Source organism: Lepus europaeus, chromosome 1 (assembly GCF_033115175.1).
Source record: "Lepus europaeus isolate LE1 chromosome 1, mLepTim1.pri, whole genome shotgun sequence".
Lineage (NCBI taxonomy): Eukaryota > Metazoa > Chordata > Mammalia > Lagomorpha > Leporidae > Lepus > Lepus europaeus.
Genome location: NC_084827.1, coordinates 3,857,226 through 3,880,913, shown reverse-complemented (window position 1 = coordinate 3,880,913; position 23,688 = coordinate 3,857,226). Strand labels below are relative to the sequence as shown.

The 23,688-nt window shown below is 45.1% G+C and overlaps 1 protein-coding gene across 1 annotated transcript in view; it reads right to left on the bottom strand.

Moving 5' to 3' along the window:
- Window positions 1-23,688, bottom strand: part of MGAM2 (maltase-glucoamylase 2 (putative)) — a 98,614-nt gene that overhangs the window by 55,407 nt on the left and 19,519 nt on the right. The window contains 15 exon segments of the mRNA XM_062194637.1: window positions 906-1,061; window positions 2,459-2,626; window positions 4,695-4,744; window positions 5,215-5,303; window positions 6,074-6,198; window positions 7,283-7,339; window positions 8,224-8,308; window positions 8,464-8,618; window positions 11,248-11,364; window positions 11,831-12,002; window positions 15,092-15,209; window positions 19,138-19,222; window positions 20,582-20,695; window positions 22,340-22,438; window positions 22,526-22,657. Coding sequence (XP_062050621.1) covers window positions 906-1,061; window positions 2,459-2,626; window positions 4,695-4,744; window positions 5,215-5,303; window positions 6,074-6,198; window positions 7,283-7,339; window positions 8,224-8,308; window positions 8,464-8,618; window positions 11,248-11,364; window positions 11,831-12,002; window positions 15,092-15,209; window positions 19,138-19,222; window positions 20,582-20,695; window positions 22,340-22,438; window positions 22,526-22,657 — 1,722 coding nt within the window.

Below are 23,688 nucleotides of genomic sequence, written 5' to 3'. Positions count from 1 at the left end.
GCAGCGTGACCGTCTGAAAATAGGGTCTTTGCAGATGATTCCCTGTGATGAGCTCATGAGGCTGGCCCTGATCAATATCCACATTAGAGGAGAAATTTGAACACAGACACAGAGACTCACCAGGGAAAATGCCATGTGAGCATGAAGGCAGCTCTCAGGGTGATGCATCAACAAGGCAAGAAAGGCCAAACACAGCCAACAACCACCAGAAATCCAGGGAGAATCAAACAGTCTGTCTCATGGCTCTCAAAGAACTCAGCCCTCCCAACACCTTGAGCTGATCGCTAGACTCCAATAGCTGGGAGGGAACAAATTGTTCTAAGCCATCCAGTTCACTATGCTTTGTTATGGAAGCCATAGCAAATAAAAGCACCCATTTTAAAAAACACAGGTACACGCAGACAATTAGTGATAGAGCAGCGGTAGCCTCATCTAGAGACTGCAACCCCCAGGCAGGTTCTGCTCCCACTGTCCTGATTGTTCCACGTGACACCTATGAGCCATCACTTATTTGGCCTCCCTTTCACTTGCTCTATTGCTCAATGGAGAGATACGGCCTTGCCTCACCCTTCCTGCTTTGGAATTCCCAAGTGAGGAACAAGAAGGTTTTAAAATATTCAATGCACAATGCACATCCAATGTATCTACCTTTGTGAAAAATGAGTAATGTGGTTGTGAGACCTGAATAACGTGGCTGGAGTGGCAATGGGGAAAGCAATAATCTTCCGACTCAAAGTATCTGAGCGAAATACTGATCCCATATCGTGCAGAGGTGGGAACTGTATGTTGGTAGCGTTGTGAGAACATTCAAGCCACCAATACTTGAAAGGTGCTTTCTAGGTGCCGATTACCGGTGGTGCAGTTTCTACAATTTCATGATCGATATGGTAATCTGCTCTCATTACCTCCCAAAGACACCCCCGCAACCTGCAATTCTCCTCGGAGGCAGCAGGCTCCTCAGGGTAGCAGTTGAACTTTTCTAGATCATTGACTGGAAGATCCCACTCAATGGAGAATTCTTGTCCCAGTACCAGGCCCTGGAGATTAGTGATGGTCACCACCTGCGGGAACAGAGCGGCAACGTCAATGACAAAGCAGGAGAAGTAGAAGCACCTGGGTAAAGTCTTTGCCTGGTGGTCAGTCTTTCCTCCTGTACCACTTCGTCACAGATGCTTGGGAATTGGCTCCTCCCTGACCTTTATCATCTCTGGGAGTCAACTCAGAAGCAGGAGATGGGAAGAGATTTGATTAAGTTAAGGACACAGACCTCCAATGGGGCTCTCACCGTTAGGCTCACTGTCCTCTGGGCATCCTGCCTATTCAGTTTAATAGTGGTGGTGGTTAGAACAACAGCTAAGCTTTGCTGTGCGTGCCCGTGCACTAAGTAATCTGATGGCCACTTTATGAGCACTCTCTCCATCAACCCTATAAAGTAATATCAAACTGTGAATACCATGGGTATCTCCATTTTGTAGAACAGAGGCACAGAGAAGTGTAACACCTTGCCCAAGCCCTCACAGCTAAGACATGGTAAATATAGGACTGGAACTCCATTTTGCCTAACTCTAGAACCAAGGCATTTCCTTATGCATTGTGCGTTGTCACGTTGGCAGGGAGCTGATCTAAGGAATAGTCAATTTCCCAGCACTTGAAATAATCAACTAACAATGTAAAGGAATCACTCACTAATTTCTCCTGATGTTTTATTTTACTCTTATTTTCTGTAGTGGTATAAGAATAGCTTAAAGCATGAAGGGAAAATATCACATGTGTCTTAACGAGGATCTTTAACTTCAACAAGAGGGCAAATGTGTGAACACCCTTCAGACGTAGGCCCAAGTATTGGACTATGCTTTCACTCTGCAAGTCTAGGCTCAGTTATAAAAGAGCTCTCTTCTCTTAAGGTCCCAACCATCACTAACTTTTCTTTTCTTTCTTTCTTTCTTTTTTTTTTTTTTTACAGGCAGAGTGGACAGTGAGAGAGAGAGAGACAGAGAGAAAGGTCTTCCTTTGCCGTTGGTTCACCCTCCAAGTGGCCGCTATGGCTGGCGCATTGCAGCCGGCGCGCTGCACCAATCCGAAGCCAGGAGCCAGGTGCTTCTCCTGGTCTCCCATGGGGTGCAGGGCCCAAGCACTTGGGCCATCCTCCACTGCACTCCTGGGCCACAGCAGAGAGCTGGACTGGAAGAGGAGCAACTGGGACAGAATCCAGCACCCCGACCGGGACTAAAACCCAGGGTGCCGGCGCCACAGGCAGAGGATTAGCCTAGTGAGCCGTGGCGCCGACTCATCACTAACTTTTTCAAAGTCCTGTCACAAACCAAGCTGAAGGGTCTGTATTGAGCATGGTCATATTGCTTCTGCTCCCTCCCTGTAACCTAGGGGATCTCTCCACTTACTCCTGTGACTGCCCAAAGCCAAAAGAGAAGGGAAGGCCAATGTCAGACTCTCTTCTTACCTTTGTTGAAGCACTGTAGGTGACACTTGGAATGGAGGTGACAGCATTATTAAATATGACACTAAAATTAGTTGGCTCCTTGTCCATTCCCAAGATTTTGATATCTGTAAATGTGAGGTTGTCAGGGTCCTCGTAGTTATTATTTAGAATCTTTGCCTGTAGACGGTTCTGAAAAGAAAAATGTCTGTCTAGAAAGCAGATGAATGAACCACCCTCACACCACCCAGCCTTTTCTGAGCTCTAAGGCGTCCTTTTCTTGCTCTCATTCTCATTTCTTGCTCCAGAGGGGCTGTTACTATGGCACAGTGGGATAAGCTGCCACCAATACTGGCATCCCATATCAGAGTGCCTGTTAGAGCCCAGGCCACTCGCTTCCCATCCAGCGTCACGCTAATGCATCTGGGAAAGCAGAAGGCGGTTCAAGCACTTGGATCCCTGCCACTCCTGTGGGAGATCAGGATGGATTTCCTCTCTCTGGTTTCAACCTGACCCAGCCCTGGCTCTTGCAGCAATTTGGGACACTCTCTCTCTCTCTCTCTCTCTCTCTCTCTTTCTCTCTCTCTTTCTCTTTACCTCTTGCTCTGTAACTCTGCCTTTAAAATATATGTATAAAAGATGAAACTACAAATTTCTTGGGGAAAATGGAGAAAATATTCAGGATCTATGGATAGACAAAGAGTTCTGACTTGACACCAAGAAGCAGAATCCATAAAGAAAATATTAATAAATTATACCTATAAAAGATTTTGCCAATAGCAAATAATCAGATGGTATATAGACATCTGAAAAGATGGTGAACATCATTAGACATCAGAGAAAGACAAATTAAAGCACAGAGTTATAGCTATATGCCTGTCACAAAAGACAAAGCAAGTGACATCAAATGCTACTGGTGATGCTGAGAAACTGGAGCACTCATGGTGCTGGCACTCTGGACACAGTGAGGGAGCTTCCTTCAAAGCTAACGTACCACCATAAGACCCAGCAACTGTACTCTCGGGCAGTTGCCCAGAGGAATGAAAATCTGTGTTCACACCAAAACCTGCACATGAATACTGTAATTTTCTTTTGTTTGTAACAGTCCATGGCTACAAATGTGTCAACTGATCTTTATCAAGTGAATAATTAAGCAGAAGGTAGCATATCTATACCTTGGAACACTATTCAGCAATTAGAAGAAACAAACTATTGTTATATACAATAAGTTGGCATGAATTTTGAAAGAATTCTGCTGAAAGAAAAAGACAACCCCAAAGGTTTTATATTGGATGATTCCATTTGCATAATATTTTTGAGAAGACAAAATCACAGAAATGGAGACCAGATTAACAGTTGTCAAGGGCTAAGACAGGGATGGGGCAGGAAGTAAGTGAGAGTGGCTTTAAAAGGACAAGAAGAGAGATCTTATGTAGATGGATATGCTCTCTGTTTTGATACCATCAAAGCCCATATCCTAGTTGTGCAATTTTACTAGAGTTTTATAAGATGTTACCATTAGGGGGGATTGGGTGAAGAGTAGAGGGGACCTCTGTGCTATTTCTTACAACTGCATGGACATCTTTATCTCAAAATAAAACATTTAATTTAGAAAACAGCATGAATTCAAGTGAGAACTAAAGGAGATTCCCACTAAAGGAATCTCTGCGAATCTACTAATACACGAATGAGACTTCTGCATCTTCCAATCTTTCAAAGCCACCTCGTGAAGACTGCGCCCAGAGCCAAATTTTAGGGGCCAGGGGGAAAGCTGTTTTGGAAGAATCTCAAAAAGGGACCCAATCACTCATCACCCTGCCTGCATCCTATATACATTTGCATCACTCACTTAAGAACACACCTTTGGAATCCAGAACTCATTACGTAAAGCACAAAGACAATGATGTGTTTTTCCCCCAGAAACACAAAATCTAATAAAAGCAAATCTGCATAGAACTCTTATTTATTTTTATAGGCTTTTTTATCTGATGCAGATTCATTCTTGCCATAACTTGAATCTTTTCTCTACCTATTCCACATGACCAAGTATCCATAATACACTAAGAACTTAATTGTAAAAATTAAAAGAAAAATAAGGAGGAGGAGTGAGGATAGGGTGGAAAGAATAACTGTGCTCGTAGAACTGTATATATGGAATACATGAAATTCGTTTCCTTTATATAAATAAAAAAGTAAAGCAAAAAAATTTAAGAAACTATCACAGAGAAAATACACATGCATTTTTAAAAACAGTACTTACAGAGGTAACAGAGAAATCATACAGAATGTATTTCCTTTCAGTTACAGCATCTGAAAGAGAAAGATCAAGGAGTTACCAAAGGAGGCAGTGGAGCCATGTTCTCTGCATCTGGAATCCCCATGCCATCTAGTTCTGCTCGTCCAAGTTCTGCTCATTGTGTCAACCAAACCCCACACAGAAGCTTCCTGGACCACTTTCTCTGAACTGACACGTTATAGTACCACTTTGCTGGAATTTAAAACATTTCTAGTTGTATTATATTTATCTACACACACATTATAATCATATTGATAAACCATGAGTTTATTGTGGGATATATTTGTGTCATATTCATCTTTATATCCATTGCATATAATACTCCAATTTGTGGTGCTAACAGAACTTTTAGAATGAGTTCTAACCCTTAACTCTATGCTACAGAAATAAATAACAACCATGACGGAGTTAATATCATATTAGGCAACCCACGGTAACCAGTTTTCACTGAGAACCACACCAATGGAGCCATGAGGAAACCTACCTTTAGATTCACCATCATCCCAATACAGCTCCCCCTTTGCCTCTCGCTTGTAGTCCAAGGCGATAATGAGTCCCAGTGGATTCTTCCGGCTGTAAGAGCGAAATTCTCAGTTTCAAGAATGAAGAAGAGATGGAACCAGGTAAAACCAGCCTCCTTCATGTCCTAAAGACAGATAAGCCCAGATCTACCCTAAAACAGGGTAGTAGAAGCATGGAAGTTGAGTGTCGGCAGGCCACAGAGTTGGCAGTGAATGAACATTGAAAAAAATGGAGCAAGGAGACAGTTCCTGATGAAAACGGTTTGTGAGCCCCACGTGGGATGCTTGCCTTGTGCCTTGCACTCTTCTAAGGGCACTACATATATTATCACTTAAATAAATTCAACCCTCAGCATAGCTAGCTGAACTACCATCATCCCCAGTGTTGTCCAAGGAAAGCAAATTTGTTATGCAATGTGTCTATCTCCAGAGTCTGAGCTCTTGATCTCTAAGCAACGCTGACTTTCACATGACAACCTTTATATCCTGTTTAACTTACATCCTCTCATAGGGGAATCTACCTGGGGACAATTTATGGACAAAGAAGAGTCCTTAAAGTGATGATTTTGACAATTCCCATAATCAAATTAAAACCAAAGTGAAGAACTATGAGAATGTTAAAGAAATAAGGCTACTTTTACCCCTTCTATGGGAGGACCAAGATGCTAGTTGTGGACCAATTCTGAAAGGAGGAGAGGGGAGTACTGATTGGAGATATTTTCCCTTGGTTTATTCTCTCTTAATCTCTATTTGCCTTTCCCATAACACCTTGCCCCGTCAGAGCACCAGAGCATTCACACCTTAGAAGAGTGAGATGCTTACCTGGACTCTGTATTTACGTCTGGCTGCTGGGTGGGAAATATGTAGCCCCCTCGAAGGTGAAGTCCCAAGCTATCACCTGGGAGTAGCATATCCACCAACTGTTTCCTCCATTGCATGGCCACTCCCTAATCAACCAAAGGAAAACAGATCAGACGGTCACCCGGGTGAGGAGGGTCCTGAGAGATTATCTATCTCAGCTGTCTCATATTGAAGAAGCAAAAAATGAACACCCTCCAAAACTGAAGCCACTTGCCCAAAGCACATAGGTAGTACGGAGCAGAGACTTCAACATCCCCTTTTCTTTATATAACACCGTACTGAGATTCCACAAGAGGGCTTTAATTCTCTTGGTTATCATAGCCAATGTCCAATGACTACTCCTGAGAGCTGCACAGTAACCAGGCTGATATCAATTTCCATAATTTCCAGTTATTTAAATTACTTCATTGTACTCTTTAAAATGTCTCCTGTTACGTTCTGAATGTTAGTGTCCACCCAACATTCATTAGTTGGGATCCAGTACTCAACGTGGCAGTATGAAGTAGTAGGGCCTTTAAGAAAATGATTAAGTCATGAGAGATGAGTGAGAAGACACCATCAAGGAAGCAGAGTGAGCCCTCACTAGGTAGTGTTCCTGCAAGTATCTTTATTTTAGACTTTCTGACCTGCAGAATAGTGAGCAATACATTTCTTTTTTTTTTTTAATTTTTTTGACAGGCAGAGTGGACAGTGAGAGAGACAGAGAGAAAGGTCTTCCTTTTTTTCCATTGGTTCACCCTCCAATGGCCACTGCAGCCAGTGCACCGAGCTGATCCGAAGCCAGGAGCCAGGTGCTTCTCCTGGTCTCCCATGCTGGTGCAGGGCCCAGGGACTTGGGCCATCCTCCACTGCACTCCTGGGCCACAGCAGAGAGCTGGACTGGAAGAGGGGCAACCAGGACAGAATCCGGTGCCCCGACCGGGACTAGAACCTGGTGTGCCGGCGCCGCAGGCAGAGGATTAGCCTAGTGAGCTGCAGCGCCAGCCAAGCAATACATTTCTGTCATTTAAAAAATTACAGTGTAATTTTATTATACCATCCTAATGGACACCTTACAGAAAAGTACCCACAATTAACTAAATGTAAAACCTGTACTAGTAACCTTCCCACGCTCCCATGACTTCCATCTTAGAATAACTGCCCTGTTAAAAAACGGGCTGCTTTACTTACTGTCTCATAATTGTACCAGATGTCATCTGGTATGTACGCTTTCACTTGGTCCACACCCTAGGGAAACAATGAGTGACATTATCACACCCCATTACAGTTTACAAAGTACCTTCACATGCCACCCCATGTGTTTATCTGAACAATCCAGAGATGGCCGAGACCTTCCCATTCTACAGATGGAAACTCAGAACCCCCCAGCAGCTTACGCAAAGCAGAGCTGTACCCAGAAATCAAATCTGTCTTGCTTCAATGCTCCTATACTTTCTAAAAGAAGTAGAAAAACTTCATTTACTGAGACAGTCATATAACCTGAGAGCTGGGAGGAGTTGGGCCAGTCCTGTCCCCAGGCCAGCCCTCCACCAGGTAGGTGGAAGAGTAGGTTAGCAAGACCTGCCATCCGAGGGTGTGGCTATAACAGGCTCAGAGTCTTTGAGATGAGTCCATTGGTGACCGTTGATGTTTACAAGTTGAGCAGCATAATCCTGACCTTGCCTCACACGTCCCTAGTTACTCTCACCCTAGGTCACACTTCGATGGATGCCCCTGCCCGTCACACCTGGACTTCAGAGTAGGACTCTCTCCTTGTCCAGCACCCTTTCCTCCCTGTACCACTTCACATGATCTCTTCCAACCCTCCTCTGGACAAGGGAAAATGGACAGATGGTCATACCAATGCGCTGAAAGTCCATGTCAAAACCACAACCACATGTCTAAGAACCCAGGCTTTAAGGCAATTTTGCAACATAGAAAATGTTTTGTGTGGTAGATTAGAGAGACCAACAATTACTATTTTTCTAATTACCAAACTTCTATAATCGTTCTTATTTATATTCATATTCAGATATAAATGCAGTCGCGGAACCCCAAGACTCCAGCTTATTCAGCTGTAGAACCATGAGGACAAGTGAACATCCCACCCTGCTACTTAGTTATGAACATACTTCATATAAGACAGGTGTGATGAGGAGCCCAGGCCCCCATAAGAACTGCTCATGGACATCCCATGTGGCTGGGTCCTGGTAGAACCTATAAAACAAAGGGCATGGTGAGGCAACTGAAATCTCTCCCACAGGAAAGCAGAACATTACAAGGCAAGAAGGTCCCAACTAATCTGGTTACCACCAACAAGGTAATGTGAGATTATGATCCGAAGGGGAGTCTTTGAGGATCAGGGGACTCACTCATGTACCAGGGGTCTTGCCACCGTCTCCCCCAGGGTGTGAGCACGGTAGAAGAGGGTGTAGAGATAGGGCAGCAGGGTGTAGCGGATGTTCAGGTAATGTCTACTGGAATTCAACAGCAAGGAGTCATCCCCAAAGGCAGCAGGGTCCTGGTCCTAAAACAAAGTGGAATCAACAGCCGAATATTTCTTTCCATTGTTGTTTAGAAGTTTCCTATGACGAGAAGTTTTGTACCATGAAAGTAGCTGTGGTCTCCAACTTGGGAAACATCAAAACACTTCCAGAGTGGGGAGCATCTTGGTCCTGTTCCTTTACTTCGTAGAAGAGAAAACAGTGTCAATGATGACAGCGTTCCCAGTGGAGGACTGCAAGCAGGTGCCGGTTGCACTGTGACATGTCACTTTCAAGGGCAGCCTGTGTCCACCTCAGTGTGATAAAGAAGCCCTGTAGAGGCAGCCGTGAAGACAGACGGGCTCCGGTGCTCCCTGTTCTCTCCAGAGCTGCTCCCATTTATGTATTGTGGTTTCTTGTAGTATTGTTTGGGAAGTAATAATTTTAAGTTGTACTACTATTAATTTTTTTTTTATTTTTGACAGGCAGAGTGGACAGTGAGAGAGAGAAAGACAGAGAGAAAGGTCTTCCTTTTGCCGTTGGTTCACCCTCTAATGGCCGCCGTGGTAGCGCGGTGCGCCGGCCGTCCGATGGCAGGAGCCAGGTGCTTCTCCTGGTCTCCCATGGGGTGCAGAGCCCAAACACTTGGGCCATCCTTCACTGCACTCCCTGGCCACAGCAGAGAGCTGGCCTGGAAGAGGGGCAACCGGGACAGAATCCGGTGCCCCGACCGGGACTAGAACCCGGTGTGCCGGCGCCGCAAGGCGGAGGATTAGCCTGTTGAGCCACGGCGCCGGCCTTACTATTAATTTTTTTAATCCAATACCTTAAGCCACGTTGCCAACCACCATGAGCTATAATCTCTTTTCCTGTCTATGAATTTTTCTGAATTTGCAAGTCAGATTATATGTTTAGGAAGAAAATCTAGGTCTGGACTCAGAGACAGACATTTTCCACCAACAACCAGCATTCATTTGGTTCATTTTCCTCGTAATAACAGAGGATGTGAGAATAATGCATGTGAAAGACTTGGCATCCCGTACTGCCCAACTGAGAATGAAATTTGGATAAAATATCCAAGGTTATTCCTTTTCCTTTCTCTGCTCCCTAAGATGCCCATTTCCTCCCAAGGAATAAAACTGCCCATTGAGACTACTCCATGCCCCCTACACAGGACTCATGAAAACCCTGAGACCAACATCAAAGAAAATAACAATCTGCAGCCTCCATCACCCCAGGATCCACCTGGGAGTCTAGAACTACACGGTCCATGATGGGGACCATGACTGAACACTTGAAATGTGGCTAGTGAAACTGAGGGACTGAACTTTTCCTTGTATTTCTTTGCAATTATTTTAACTGTAAGTCTTAAGAATGAATTAATGTATTTTTTCTTCCATTAACTACAACTTCATTATTTTGGTAGGATTATATTTCATCTCAGCTACCAGAAATCTGGCATACAAATTCAATCATTCTGCAAATATAAAATGCATGCTGAATTCTGAAGACTTTGTAGAAAGAAAAGGCTATAAAACAGTTCATTAATAGTAACCTGTGTTAAGCACAGGTTAAAATGCCAGTGTTCTGAATATACTGAGTTACATATATGAGTTTTCAGACATGAAAAGTACTGTTGCCTCCTTTGTTTAACTTATTTAAATTTACAGTGACATGTGTGGCTCTTATTATAATTCTATCATACAGAGCTTGTGTAGAAGAGAGGAAACCAGCACTTTAACTGACCTCCTGGTGATGTGTGTTCTTATCTATGGAAGTCCTTTCAAGGTATCCCATCATGAAAAGGACCGGACCAACCTACTCCAGTCACCTGCTTAGACATTCAAAAATAGTTCATCTGTCTCTAGACTACACATAGCTAGGAAAGTCCATGGGCAAAATGCTTTGAAGGCTTAGATGTCAATCCTTCCAGGTTAGAGACATCCTCATACAAAGTCAAGAGCCAGAGCCAAAATGAGTATCAATGAATCACCCTGATGAGCCTAGGAGCTAAACCACTCAATAAGCAATATCTCAATTATGGATTATCACATTAAAATAAAATATATCCCATCTTTCTTGCTCCTACCATGAGCGTATACATCTCTTTAAAGGGGACATTGAACCCAGTTGATGTACTGTTCCATCAAAAATATTATTATAGATAGAATAGGATAAAAGTGGTACAAGTTATGAGATATAGTGGGGGAGGTCTTCCAAATCATTCACAAAAAGATAGAATATTATTACAAAGTGGAAAAAAAATCAGACCACTTGTCTTCCCCTCCCTAAATTTTCTTCCTCTCACCCCTCTGAAGTAAAATACCATCAAAGTCCAATCATTTCATGTTTTATAAGATGGTAACAGAAGTGATGAAACTTAGTACACAAGTGCAGGGTAAATACTTGGTACACAAATGACAGAAACACCAAAGAGACTTTAACAAATCTTCTCACCTCTGTTGCTGAGTTTCCAATAGTAAAGTCATTCAGTATATACAAACTTCCCACGCACCCTTAACCCTATACTCCCGTTTTGGGCCCATCACCCAAGATTTTCCTACCTTATTCTCCACTTAGAGCCAACACGTGTGGCTCTGTGCCATCCCTTATTGAGAAGTAACACATTAGAGACAACGCAATCATTTCCCATTGCTTCGCTGGTGGCCTTACCCTGAACCCAGGCCCGTTATGATTCCTCGAGAGTGGATAAAATGCTCCCAGCTGCATCCATCGTCTGCAGAGCTCCTCCGAGACATTTCCCATATAACCACAGATGTTGGCACCTACCTGAAGAATTAGCACAGTGGTCAGGGAGAGAGTGGAAGCACTGTGTACTTAAATGACAAGGGAAGAGCAAGTCTTATCTCCACCAGTCCATGTTTAAAGAAATCCCAGAGTCCCTCCAGCCCAGTGAGAGAAGCAAACATGTTCAGGACACACTGGGGAGGAGAAGACCGATCGCTGGTGCAATGACCGTTGAATTGAGGGTTCTTCCTCAATATTCATTAATAGGATTTTTCTGCAAGACTTAATGTATCCTATGTCCAGAAATTCCCTGGGAAAAAAACCCAGTGATAAAGTTTCACCATTCTCTAATTAGAAGGCAGCTCACATTATATATAGACATTGGTTTTCCAATACATATCACAGTGGGATATTTGAACTTCAGTTTTTTCATATACCCTTAAAGACTGGGAATGGAAAGAAAGCCAAAGGAGAGAAAGTTAAAGTTCCTTACTGGGAACAAGCTCACCATGGGGATGCCAAACAGGTTGAACTCCAGGATACTGGGGATGGACCATCGGAGGTCATCCCATGTAGCCGCATTGTCCCCAAGCCAATGAGCAGCAAATTTTCCAGATCCAGCAAAAGTTGAACGGGATAATATGAAGTTCCTATTATTGAGAAAGATAGCCTCCATGGCCCTAAAAAAGAAGAAACCAGTGGAGTATGAGGTGAACTGTGAACATCTGGGACTTGGGTTATACTAATGAGCTTTCCAACAAACTGAGAAAAAAAATCAGGTTATCATAAACCAGTTGCACAGTTCAGTATTTTCTTTTCTTTTTCTTTCTTAAGGATTCTGCTTATTTATCTGAGAGGTAGAGTTACTGACAGAGAGAAGGAGGGTGGGAAAGAGAGAGAGAGAGAGAGAGAGAGAGAGAGAAACAGAGAGAGAGAGAGAAACAGAGAGAGAAACAGAGAGAGAGGTCTTCCATCTGCTGGTTCACTCCCCAAATGGCCACAACAGCAAGAGGTGAGCCAGTCCAAAGCTAGGAACTAGGAGCTTCTTCCATGTCTCCCATGTAGGTGCAGGTACCCAAGCACTTGTTCTATCTTCTACTGCTTTTCCAGGCCATAAGCAGAGAGCTGGATCAGAGATGGAGCAGCCAAAACTCGAACCTGCACCCATATGGGATGCTGGCACCAAAGGTGAAGGCTTAGCTTACTGTACCAAAACACCACCCCCACCACCACCTCCCCACAGCATTTTCAAGAATTGCATTCCTGGGGATGGTGCCGTGGTGCAGGTTAATCCTCCACCTGTGGCACCGGCATCCCATGTGGGTGCCGGTTCTAGTCCCAGTTGCTCCACTTCCAATCTAGCTCTCTGCTGTGGCCCGGGAGAGCAGTAGAAAGTAGCCCAAGTCCTTAGGCCCCTGCACCTGTGTGGGAGACTGGGAAGCGCCTGGCCCCTGGCTTCGAATCAGCACAACTCCAGCCATTGCAGCCATTTGGAGAATGAACCAATGGAAGGAAGACCTTTTTCGCTGTCTCTCCCTCTCACTATCTGTAACTCTACCTCTCAAATAAAATAAATTGCCTTCCTGCCTCTTGATAACGTTTCAGATTTCTTATAAGGCAATGCAAATATCTATATTCCAAGCTCCAAGAAATTTCTGTAGGCCCCTTTCTTTCTAATTATGTTTTCTCCTTCTTGCTGAATCTGGTGTGTTCTGACCCTTTTTATCAACAATATATTAGAATCAAGCCATAGGATCTTGGCTCCATCTTCTCCCTCTGGACAAAGGTTTTCTAATGTCTCTTCATTCCACGCCTTGCTGCCCATGGGTAATCCTGTTGAGCAAACACCAATTCAGATTGTCCCACTGTGCCCTCTGCTTGACGGAAGGGAGAGTTTGCACACCACAGTATGCTTCTGAAACTTCAGAACTTATTTGTAGCCACCCCAAACATTAGCAAATATTAACCTGTGCAAAACTGGAAAGGAGAAGTCTCAGAAGACGATATGTGATACTTTTTGTAAAAGTTGAAAACTAAAATGAAAGTATTATTTTCACTGTGCTACATATAAAATATTTGAGATGAAATAAAACTACATAATAGAAATGGAACCAAATGGATTAAAATGCAGAATTCAGAATGATAGCCACTTTCGGGGCATGGGGCAGATATAAGGTGCAATGGTAAATGGTGAGGTAAGTCTGTCTTACGGATTTTACTGAATTCCTCTGTATAGCTGCTTTCTTGAAATGAAAGCATCCTGTAAGATAATGCCTGGGTCACAGCCGTTGCTGCTGTCTGTAGGCAGTCTTGTCTTTCTGTCCACTACAAGATCTGCAAGTCTCCTTTCCTAGAACTCTCTCCACAGATCTCTGCCACCTGGCAGTTTCTCAAGACACCATCACAAAAACCAGTGCCTCCCCACTTCCTACTCCTGGGGGTGCTAGGAGTCTGCAACCGCAGGATTGGCTTGTGTTGGCAGAAAGGGGAGAATTCTGAAACAAACTGGTTTAAGAAAGTGCAGTGGCCCATTCTGACAATCTACAGACCAAAAAGTTGACCATCTGCTGGAGAGAAGGCTCATCCCTCATCTGCAACCCTCGCCTCCCCTCGACAGACACTAGAGGACACTGCCTTTATTGCCATGGGCTTCAGGTTTGTCGCACTTTGCAGCAATAAGTCATGAGGGAAGCAGACGCAGTCCCTCTAAAGTGAAACCAAAACAAGCATGAAGATAGGTGAGGCCACAGTTGAGAGCCAGCCATTGTAGCAGCACAGATTAGATAACAGGTTCTTACAGCTGTGAAGAAAAACCTTATCCAGACTCTCTACGGTTCTCTCTTCCACCCCCCACGTCTGCGCTTTCTGCTCTCCCTCTGCTTTCACCTGGAAGCTGGCCGTTTTCCCCGCCCACTCAGCCCAGTAACCACTGTCCCCACACTCGGCTTCTGGTTTAGGTTGAGCCGTATACTCATCAGACCAGTGGCTACAGTTCTTCTGAGGGCAGGATTCCACTGGATGAAAATCTTATCCCTTTAAATACAACTCCGCCTGGGGGTCAAAGGCCAAGTTGCACTTATCTTCACTGTTCACCAGGAATTCAGAGCACTGCTCACCCAGAGAAGCAAAAACCCATCTTCCATACCCCATCACTGGTACCTATTAGCAATGAACCATGACTCTAAGAATACACAACGAAACAATTAGGGATTTTTGTAGCACTTTCATCACATGGCAACAGTGGCAATAAGGCAATCGGAGACTCTCTCCCTCCTCCCCCAGCCCTTCCTGACCTTTCTCTCTGGCTATGCACTCAGCATAGCCCCATTAGACAGGAGTGGCCAAGAGTGAAAACTTATCAGGACAGGAAGAGACTGTGGAGAAGCATCACATGCGAGGATGAGAAGGAGGGGATGATGCAAAGCTTCTCACTTGTGAGTCTGGGATATAGGATGGTGCTGCCATCCGCCAGCACAGGCAATTTCAGATTTTTAAACTGATTAGCCAGAATGTGGAGATCAGGTGAAGAAAGGTAACAGAGCCAAGTAAATGGTGTGTGAGATACTTTAAGACATGTGAAATAATGGAACCCCTTAGCCATAAGCCAATCAAAAATAATGCTGTACAGTAACCGGGAGTTTGTACAAAAGGACTCCGTAAGTATCCTAGAAGACTAGTATATTTGAGCAATATACTAATGAAAGAGAAGAGAAACTCTCCATCTCCCCCCTTCCTAAATCTAGAACCAGGGGGAAAACCAAGTGCTTACGAGTCTGTGGCTCTGGCCATGGAGTAGCCATACAAGCTGTGGACGTCATAGTGAAGACCGGAGTAAAACTCTGTGTCCATGCAGAGGGTCCTTTCAGAGAGCCGACCGCCCAGGACTCCTAGGGGGGAACAACCGTCAGTGCAGCACTTCCCACCAACCAACTTCAGCCAAAGAGCCACCCAGCTCTTTTCTTCCTGGTTACTGCACATTTCCATCAATCCCACCTTGACAAAATCCTAAAAGCCACTTCCCACATGTGACCTAGACTGAGCCTCCTGCGGAGAGGGAGCCTGAAACTTAATCTGCAGTCCCTTGAGCTCAGATAATGTAGTAGTGAGCAAAGCAACTGAGAGCAATGGGCAGTGGAGGAGGTGGAGATGGAGGTGGAAGAGGAAGAGGAGGTGGAGCAGGAAGAGGAGGGGGAGGAGGAGGTGGAGGAGGAGGAGGTGGAGGAGGAGGAGGTGGAGGAGGAGGAGGAGGAGGTGGAGGAGGAGGAGGGGAGGTAGAGAAGGAGGAGGTGGAGGTGGAGAAGGAGGGGGTGGAGGTGGAGGAGGTGGAGGAGGAGGTGGAGGAGGAGGAGGAGGAGGTGGAGGTGGAGGAGGAGGGGGTGGAGGAGGAGGGGGAGGTAGAGAAGGAGGAGGTGGAGGTGGAGAAGGAGGGGGTGGAGGAGGAGGGGGAGGTAGAGAAGGAGGAGGTGGAGGTGGAGAAGGAGGGGGTGGAGGTGGAGGAGGGGGTGGAGGTGGAGGAGGAGGTGGAGGTGGAGAAGGAGGGGGTGGAGGTGGAGGAGGTGGAGGAGGAGGGGGTGGAGGTGGAGGATGTGGAGGAGGAGGTGGAGGTGGAGAAGGAGGGGGTGGAGGTGGAGGTGGAGAAGGAGGGAGTGGAGGTGGAGGAGGAGGGGGTGGAGGAGGAGGGGGTGGAGAAGGAGGGGGTGGAGGTGGAGGTGGAGAAGGAGGGAGTGGAGGTGGAGGAGGAGGGGGTGGAGAAGGAGGGGGTGGAGGTGGGGGTGGAGAAGGAGGGAGTGGAGGTGGAGGAGGAGGGGGTGGAGGAGGAGGGGGTGGAGAAGGAGGGGGTGGAGGTGGAGGAGGAGGTGGAGGTGGAGAAGGAGGGGGTGGAGGTGGAGGAGGTGGAGGAGGAGGGGGTGGAGGTGGAGGATGTGGAGGAGGAGGTGGAGGTGGAGAAGGAGGGGGTGGAGGTGGGGGTGGAGAAGGAGGGGGTGGAGGTGGAGGAGGAGGAGGAGGTGGAGGAGGTGGAGGGGGAGGAGGAGGAGGTGGAGGTGGAGGAGGAGGAGGTGGAGGGGGAGGAGGAGGGGGTGGAGGAGGAGGGGGTGGAGGAGGAGGGGGTGGAGGAGGAGGAGGGGAGGGGGTGGAGGTGGAGGAGGAGGAGGAGGTGGAGGGGGTGGAGGTGGAGGAGGAGGAGGAGGTGGAGGTGGAGGAGGAGGAGGTGGAGGGGGAGGAGGAGGAGGAGGAGGTGGAGGGGGTGGAGGTGGAGGAGGAGGCGGAGGTGGAGGTGGAGGAGGAGGAGGTGGAGGGGGAGGAGGAGGAGGTGGAGGTGGAGGAGGAGGAGGTGGAGGGGGAGGAGGAGGGGGTGGAGGAGGAGGAGGGGAGGGGATGGAGGAGGAGGTGGAGGGGGAGGGGGAGGGGAGGGGGAGAGGAGGAGGTGGAGGGGGGGTGCAGCGACATAGAAAACATGTGGTTTGTACCTGATTTAATAAAAAAGGACTGAACTACAATGCACAGGTATAAGAACAGTAAAAGGAAACACTTTCACTTTTATATTATAGAGCACACTTTTTAAAAATGAGATATGATATTTGAGTGGTTTCATAAATAAGAATGCAAATCCTTCCTGAGAGGATCTGCACTGTTACTTATTTTCTCTTTCTCAAGCCTAACACAGTCACTCTCCTCTGTCCCATGGCCTATATATCTCATCCCCTTCTCCTCCTATGGACCCATAATTGGGGCCACATCTGGACTTTGGGATGGGATATAATTCCAAAAAGTGGTGGAATTGGGAAAGACAGGTTGAGATTTTCTCACCAGCCTAACAGAATCAGAATAAAAAACTGAATCAGAAATTAAATTATATTATAACCAGAAAGAAAACTGTCTTCCTTGCAAAGCTTAATTTATAGAATGTCATTCATTACTATGTGAACTATATAAAAGGGCACCAAAAGGTCTCCAGTGCTCAGGTAACTGTGTCTAAATCTTCATCATGCTAGGTGTGCACTAGGCAACCCTGAGAGGTGGTGAGGGAAAGTGGTGGGTCATTTGTGAAGAGATAACATGTTGAAGGGCTCTGAGGAGGGATGCCTGCTAGAAGCAAGCAGAAGGTAATGGGGTTGAGGTTTTCTGTAGGAAAAACAGAAGATTAAGAGATTCAGAACAAACCTGATAGGGAGGAACATTGTGGCACAGAGGGTTAAGCCGCAGTGTGTAGCGCAGGCATCCCAGAACCGAGTGCTGGTTCAGAAGCCTGGTTGCTTTGCTTCTGATCCAGCTTCTTGCTAAATGCCTGGGAAAACACTGGAAGATGACTCTGCCACCCACGTGAGAGCCCAGATCGAATTCCAAGTTCCCGGCTTCATCCTGGCTCAGCCCCAGGTGTTGCAACCATTTAGGGAGTGAACAGTGAAGGGAAGATTCTCTCTCTCTCTCTTTCTCTCTCTCTCTTTCTCTCTCTTTCTCTCTTTCAAATAAATAGTTCTTAAAAAAGTAAAACAAAATAAATTGTGCAAGTGGAAAACCAATGAGGCAATCAGATGAAGCAGAAGTCAGTGACTATGTCATGGAAGCGAACAGCAAATTTTGCAAGAGATTAAATGGCTTGAAGTCAAGACTCAGGCCAAACATTTCATTACTTCTTCGGTGACCAAAAGGAGGCAAAGAAACAGGTAAACCGTGGTCTCAGAGGGTTACAATCTGCAGTGGTCTGGAGAGCCTGCCTAGGTGCCCCCAGGCAAGTGTGCTTTATGCTGAACATGAAGTTCTCCCCTGAAGGCAAGCTGAGGCTACACGACTGCTTCTGGCAAAGGAAAAGCCGACAACTGGGCTCCACCCCATTTCCAGGCAACATTTCTTGCTCATTTCCTGAGCAAGTTCTGAAATTCTCATGAATTTTAAAGTAGAACCATCTGAAGGGCTTGGAGCAGGGGAACAGGATGAGTTTGGGACCCTAGAGTGGAAATGTTAGGTAGGAAGTTAGCAATGGAGCCTATGTGTGTGTGAGCAGGGCCTGAAGACCAGCAGCCACTATGGTAGCTCCAGAGCCCATCAGACCCTGATGACCTCCCAGGTGGTCCCAGACCTTCCCCCAAGGAAAGCTCCCAGGAGAATTCTCTCTTCTCAGGACCAGATGGGTTACCTGACCTGATAACATGGGACAATTAAACCTTCTCAGATGCCCTAAGGGAAGCCCCTCTGCTCTGCCAAGCACAAGCAAATCTGGGGAGGAATTTGCTAATTTTCACCCAACAAGCTCTTCCTCTAGGACTTCTCATCCTTTGTCCTGGAGGAGAGGGGGAGGAGGGTAAACAGACTCCCTTAAAAACCTAGGGATTCCAAATGGACTGCACACTCAGCCCTCTGTCTCTCAGCTGAGCCACCCACCTGGCCTGCCCCGGTGTATTCTCTCCACTCAACCAAGTAACCTCGCTCTCCCCCAGTCTGAGTGACTGGACACTCTCTCTGTCCCTTTTGTCCTGACGGATGCCCTATCCCCAATGAAGCCTTATCAACTGGGCTCTCTGTATCACGACTGAATTCTTTCTTGTGTGAAGACAAGAACCCCACGGCTTCCACAGTGACAGAGGACAGCCAGAAGAGGCCCCAGGTTCACACTACAATCTGTCAGCACACACTGCCCTGGTAAGATGACAGCCAAAATATAATCAGAGGCCAAACCACTGCAGAGGGCCAGGGGAACGGTGAAAGCAGTAGTAAGGATGTTGGGGTCATTCCTTGGACTGGGAAGTGAATTGCTCTTGACCACACTGAGTAGGCTGGGGAGTGTCTTACATCATTAGCAAACAAGGGAAAACTTACTGGGAATGAAAGGTGGAGAATTCAAGCTGTTTGATTCACACTCATGACCAGGACCTTGGAGAAGGCTGGACACTTCATCCATTTCCTTCCAAGACACAAAGTATACAAAATGGAAAATGTTATTGATACATGATTAGCTTTTGAAAAATCTTACTGATACAGGATATCTGGAATCTCCCCGGTTAACTGGTGTTAGGGTTTTGAATAATCTCCCCAACATTTCTTGGGTGCGGTTTCACCTCTTGTAAAACAAAGCCATTGGATTAGGCCACAGCTAAGGTATGTTCTAACTTCTAAGTGACATCTGGCAATTTTACTTTTACAAATTGATTTTAATCAGTTAACAATATCGTTTTAGGGTCCGGCGCCATGGCGCAGTAGGTTAACTCTCTGCCTGCAGCGCCAGCATCCCGTGTGGGCACTGGTTCTAGTCCCGGCTGCTCCTCTTCCAATCCAGCTCTCTGCTGTGGCCTGGGAAAGTAGTGGTGGATGGCCCAAGTCCTTGAGACCCTGCAACCATGTTGGAGACTGGGAGGAAGCACCTGGCTCCTGGCTTCGGACTGGCAACACTCCGGCTGTTGCTGGCCTTGGGGAGTGAACCAGCAGATGAAGACCTTTCTCTCTGTCTCTCTCTCTCTCTCACAATCTGTAACTCTACCACTCAAATAAATAAGTAAAATCTTTTAAAAATCATTTTAAAGTTTCAGCCTCACCGTGGTTTTTCTACTGAGCTATAAATTGTATATGTGAAATACATGAATTTGTTCCTTTTAATTTTAAAATTTAAAAAGTTCCATTCTTATAAATTGTTAAGATATTATTATTATTATTACTGCTTGAGTATTATCTGAAAGAATCTAACACAGAATAAGATTTCTATTTTACAATTTTCCATCTTTTCTCCCACTGAGGAACAATAACAGAATACAATTGCTATCAAATTCATCCATTCCTTTAAAATGAATTAAAAATAAGTGATGAGTCATTTTGTTAACAAATTAGTTTTTCAAATTCCAGAAAATTTCTCTATTGGTTCCCCAGCAAGAACAAAAACAAACAAGAAAACACACACATAAAGGCCTCATTAAATTATTCACTAATGATTAACTAAAAATTTGTATGAGAAAATACTACAAGTAATAGCAATTCCAACTTTTAACGAAGCAGTATTTTAAAGTTGAAATTCAGTTAATAGAGGAAAATACAGAGATCATGAGAAAACAAAGGACTTCATCAATGTGAAATCTACAGTTGCCGTCAGATTCAACATCAGAACCTAGAGCTGTTAAGAGCCTAGTTCACCTTTATCAGCTCAGCATTAAGTGGAAGAATGTTGAGTAACACTATACCAAGCAAACTATTTTATTACGGATTAGATTGAAACTCATCTGAAAATTAGACATATCTGTTTTCAAAGAAAGTTGAAGCTGGAATAAGAACTTACAATCCACACTCCATCAAACGCTAGCTGGTTATGAAACTCAGTGAGCTGCTCTGTCCACCACTGAGTGCCCTCGGGATTGCTGTAGTCAGGAAAGACTGTTGGTCCAGGGTACCCCTGGGGAACAAACAGGAAGGCTGAGGCATCAGCATGTTGGGTGCCTCAATTATTCATTTAGCACTGGTTGCTATTTCTTCTACTAGTAGCCTCATGGGGCTTATTACTTTAAAATTTCTGGCTCTGCAAACAATGACAAAACAATGAAATACACACAAGAAGCCAAAGGAAGAAAAAGAAAAAAATAACTGATTACATAAATGAAAGCCACCTTATATGCTTTTCTATGAAAACAACTAAAAATTCATTATATCAGGCCAATTGGGAAGATGGATTGCTTAAAATTCTGGCAAGTGTAACTCCTCTAATTGAGAAGCAATATAAAATTAGAAGTAAATTCCGCTACTTAAGGCCTCCCTGTCTCAAAATGTTGCTTCTTTTCGGGCCGGCGCCATGGCTCAATAGGCTAATCCTCCACCTTGCGGCGCCGGCACACCAGGTTCTAGTCCCGGTCGGGGCACCGGATTCTGTCCCGGTTGCCCCTCTTCCAGTCCAGCTCTCTGCTGTGGCCCGGGAGTGCAGTGGAGGATGGCCCAAGTGCTTGGGCCCTGCACCCCATGGGAGACCAGGAGAAGCCCCTGGCTCCTGCCATCGGATCAGCAAGGTGCGCTGGCCGAAGCGTGCCGGCCGCAGCGGCCATTGGAGGAGGGTAAACCAACGGCAAAGGAAGACGTTTCTCTCTGTCTCTCTCTGTCTCTCTCTCATTATCCACTCCGACTGTCAAAAAAAAAAAAAAAGTGGCTTCTTTTCCAAGACAATAAATATGTAGTATTAGCAGGTCAGAAGCTAGCTTTTTAAAATCCTTAAAATTTTAATATTTTGTTATTAAAACTATTGGTTTAAAAATACTAATAAAAGAAACTCTCATGAAAACTGTAGTGGTATTGCAATTTGTCTTTCATTTTTCTCCATACCAAAAGTACAAACTTCCCAAAATGACTTTAATTTACTCTTTTATTTATTTATTTTTATTTTTTTAAACTTTTATTTAATAAATATTAATTTCCAAAGTACAACTTTTAGATTATAGCTACTTTTCCCCACATAACCTCCCTCCCACCAACAACCATCCCATCTCCCACTCCCTCTCCCACCCCACTCTTCATCATGATTCATTTTCAGTTATCTTTATATACAGAAGATCAACTTAGTATATACTAAGTAAAGATTTCAACACACTGCACCCACACAGACACACAAAGTATAGAGTACTGTTTGAGTAGTAGTTTTACCGTTAATTCATACAGTACAACACATTAAGGACAGAGATCCTACATGGGGAGTAAGTGCACAGTGACTCCTGTTGTTAATTTAACAATTGACACTCTTATTTATGACATCAGTAATCACCGGAGGCTCTAGTCATGAGCTGCCAAGGCTATGGAAGCCTCTTGAGTTCACCAACTCTGATCTTATAAAATCCAAATGGCCAACAGACACATGAAAAAATGTTCAAGATCACTAGCCATCAGGGAAATGCAAATCAAAACCACAATGAGGTTTCACCTCACCCTGGTTAGAATGGCTTACATACAGAAATCTACCAACAACAGATGCTGGCGAGGATGTGGGGAAAAAGGGACACTAACCCACTGTTGGTGGGAATGCAAACTGGTAATTTACTCTTATTTTTTGAGAAATTACCTCCCCAACAGCAAAGCCATGGTTATCCAAGATCCATATTCTCTTTAGACTTCCATTGTTATAGGCTGTGTACTCAGGGCTCTTGAAGATGCCAGGATTCTAATAAGGAAACAAAATATAAATCTTATTATTGTAATTTTCCTTCGTACCTAGAAAGAGATAAAAGCCATATTTGTTTGAGCATACCATAATAATCATGTATTTCTGTCCATTGTCATGTAACTCCTTGGCAAAATCTGAGAGGCCAGGGTAAGCTCCTTCATCAATAGTGAAATCCTTCCATCCATCCATGTAGTCTATGTCAGAATATTGGACATCCTGAAAGATAACTAACTCTGGTCAGCCAGAAGCTAGGAGATACACTGTACTGATAGGAAGTACGACTGCTTTGAAGCCATGTTTGTCATGATCCTGGAACTTCCAGGGCTCAGCTACCTCTTAGGAATAAATAAGTCCTCTTTGAAAGATGCTGCTGCTGCTGCTCTTAGGTTGCAATTTTACCTTCTATTCCTGAGAGATGCAGGTCCAAAGGTATTGAGAGGAACTTAAGGACATCTTGTTCAGCTGTGTACCATGAGAGCTTGGATGCCTGATATAGAGCCGGTGTTTTTTCACATGTGTGTTTGAATGAACATATTAGTAATGTTATAGTCACGTACTAACTTGACCCCCAAACATGATGTCTGAAGATACCGTAAGAGGAGAAAACGGTCTGTTTGCATTATAAAACTGCTAGAGTAGAGATTGTGACAAGTGTGGGAAGGGTAGTTTTAATTCATCAAACTCTCAAACTGCTTTTTGAATTTTCATACCAGTGTGTGAGGGGCAGGTGTCAGTCTTAGTGAGGAGGCTCGGATGTAAAGGGCTAAGTGACAATTCTCAAAGTCACATGCTTGGTGAGGAGCAGGGGTTGACTGGGGCTTTGGTGAGGCCTTTGGACTGCAGATGTTCCCTTGACACCCATCTGCCACACAGCTCAAACATAAACAGAAGTCATCCGTGTGCTTCTCACCGGTCACGCATGAGAGGACCTCGGCTTACTGGCCTGCAGGGAGATGAGGTCAGGGCCATTGCCCTGTGTGGTATCATCTCCTCTCGTCCTGGACAGTCACTGGGGACCCATGTGTCCATCGAGGGAAAGAAGCCACCCAGGGACGAAAAGCCCATTTGTTTTTGAACTGGCAACACCTCAAAATAGCCCTTCCATCAGAGACAGGAGAGCTTGGGACCTGCTCCACATGCAGTCAAAGGAATTGCATTTGAATTCTGATCGTGCCCTACAGTGTGTGGCCTGGAAACGTCATTAACCACACAGTATCTTCATTTCCTCATTTGCAAAATAGTGCTAT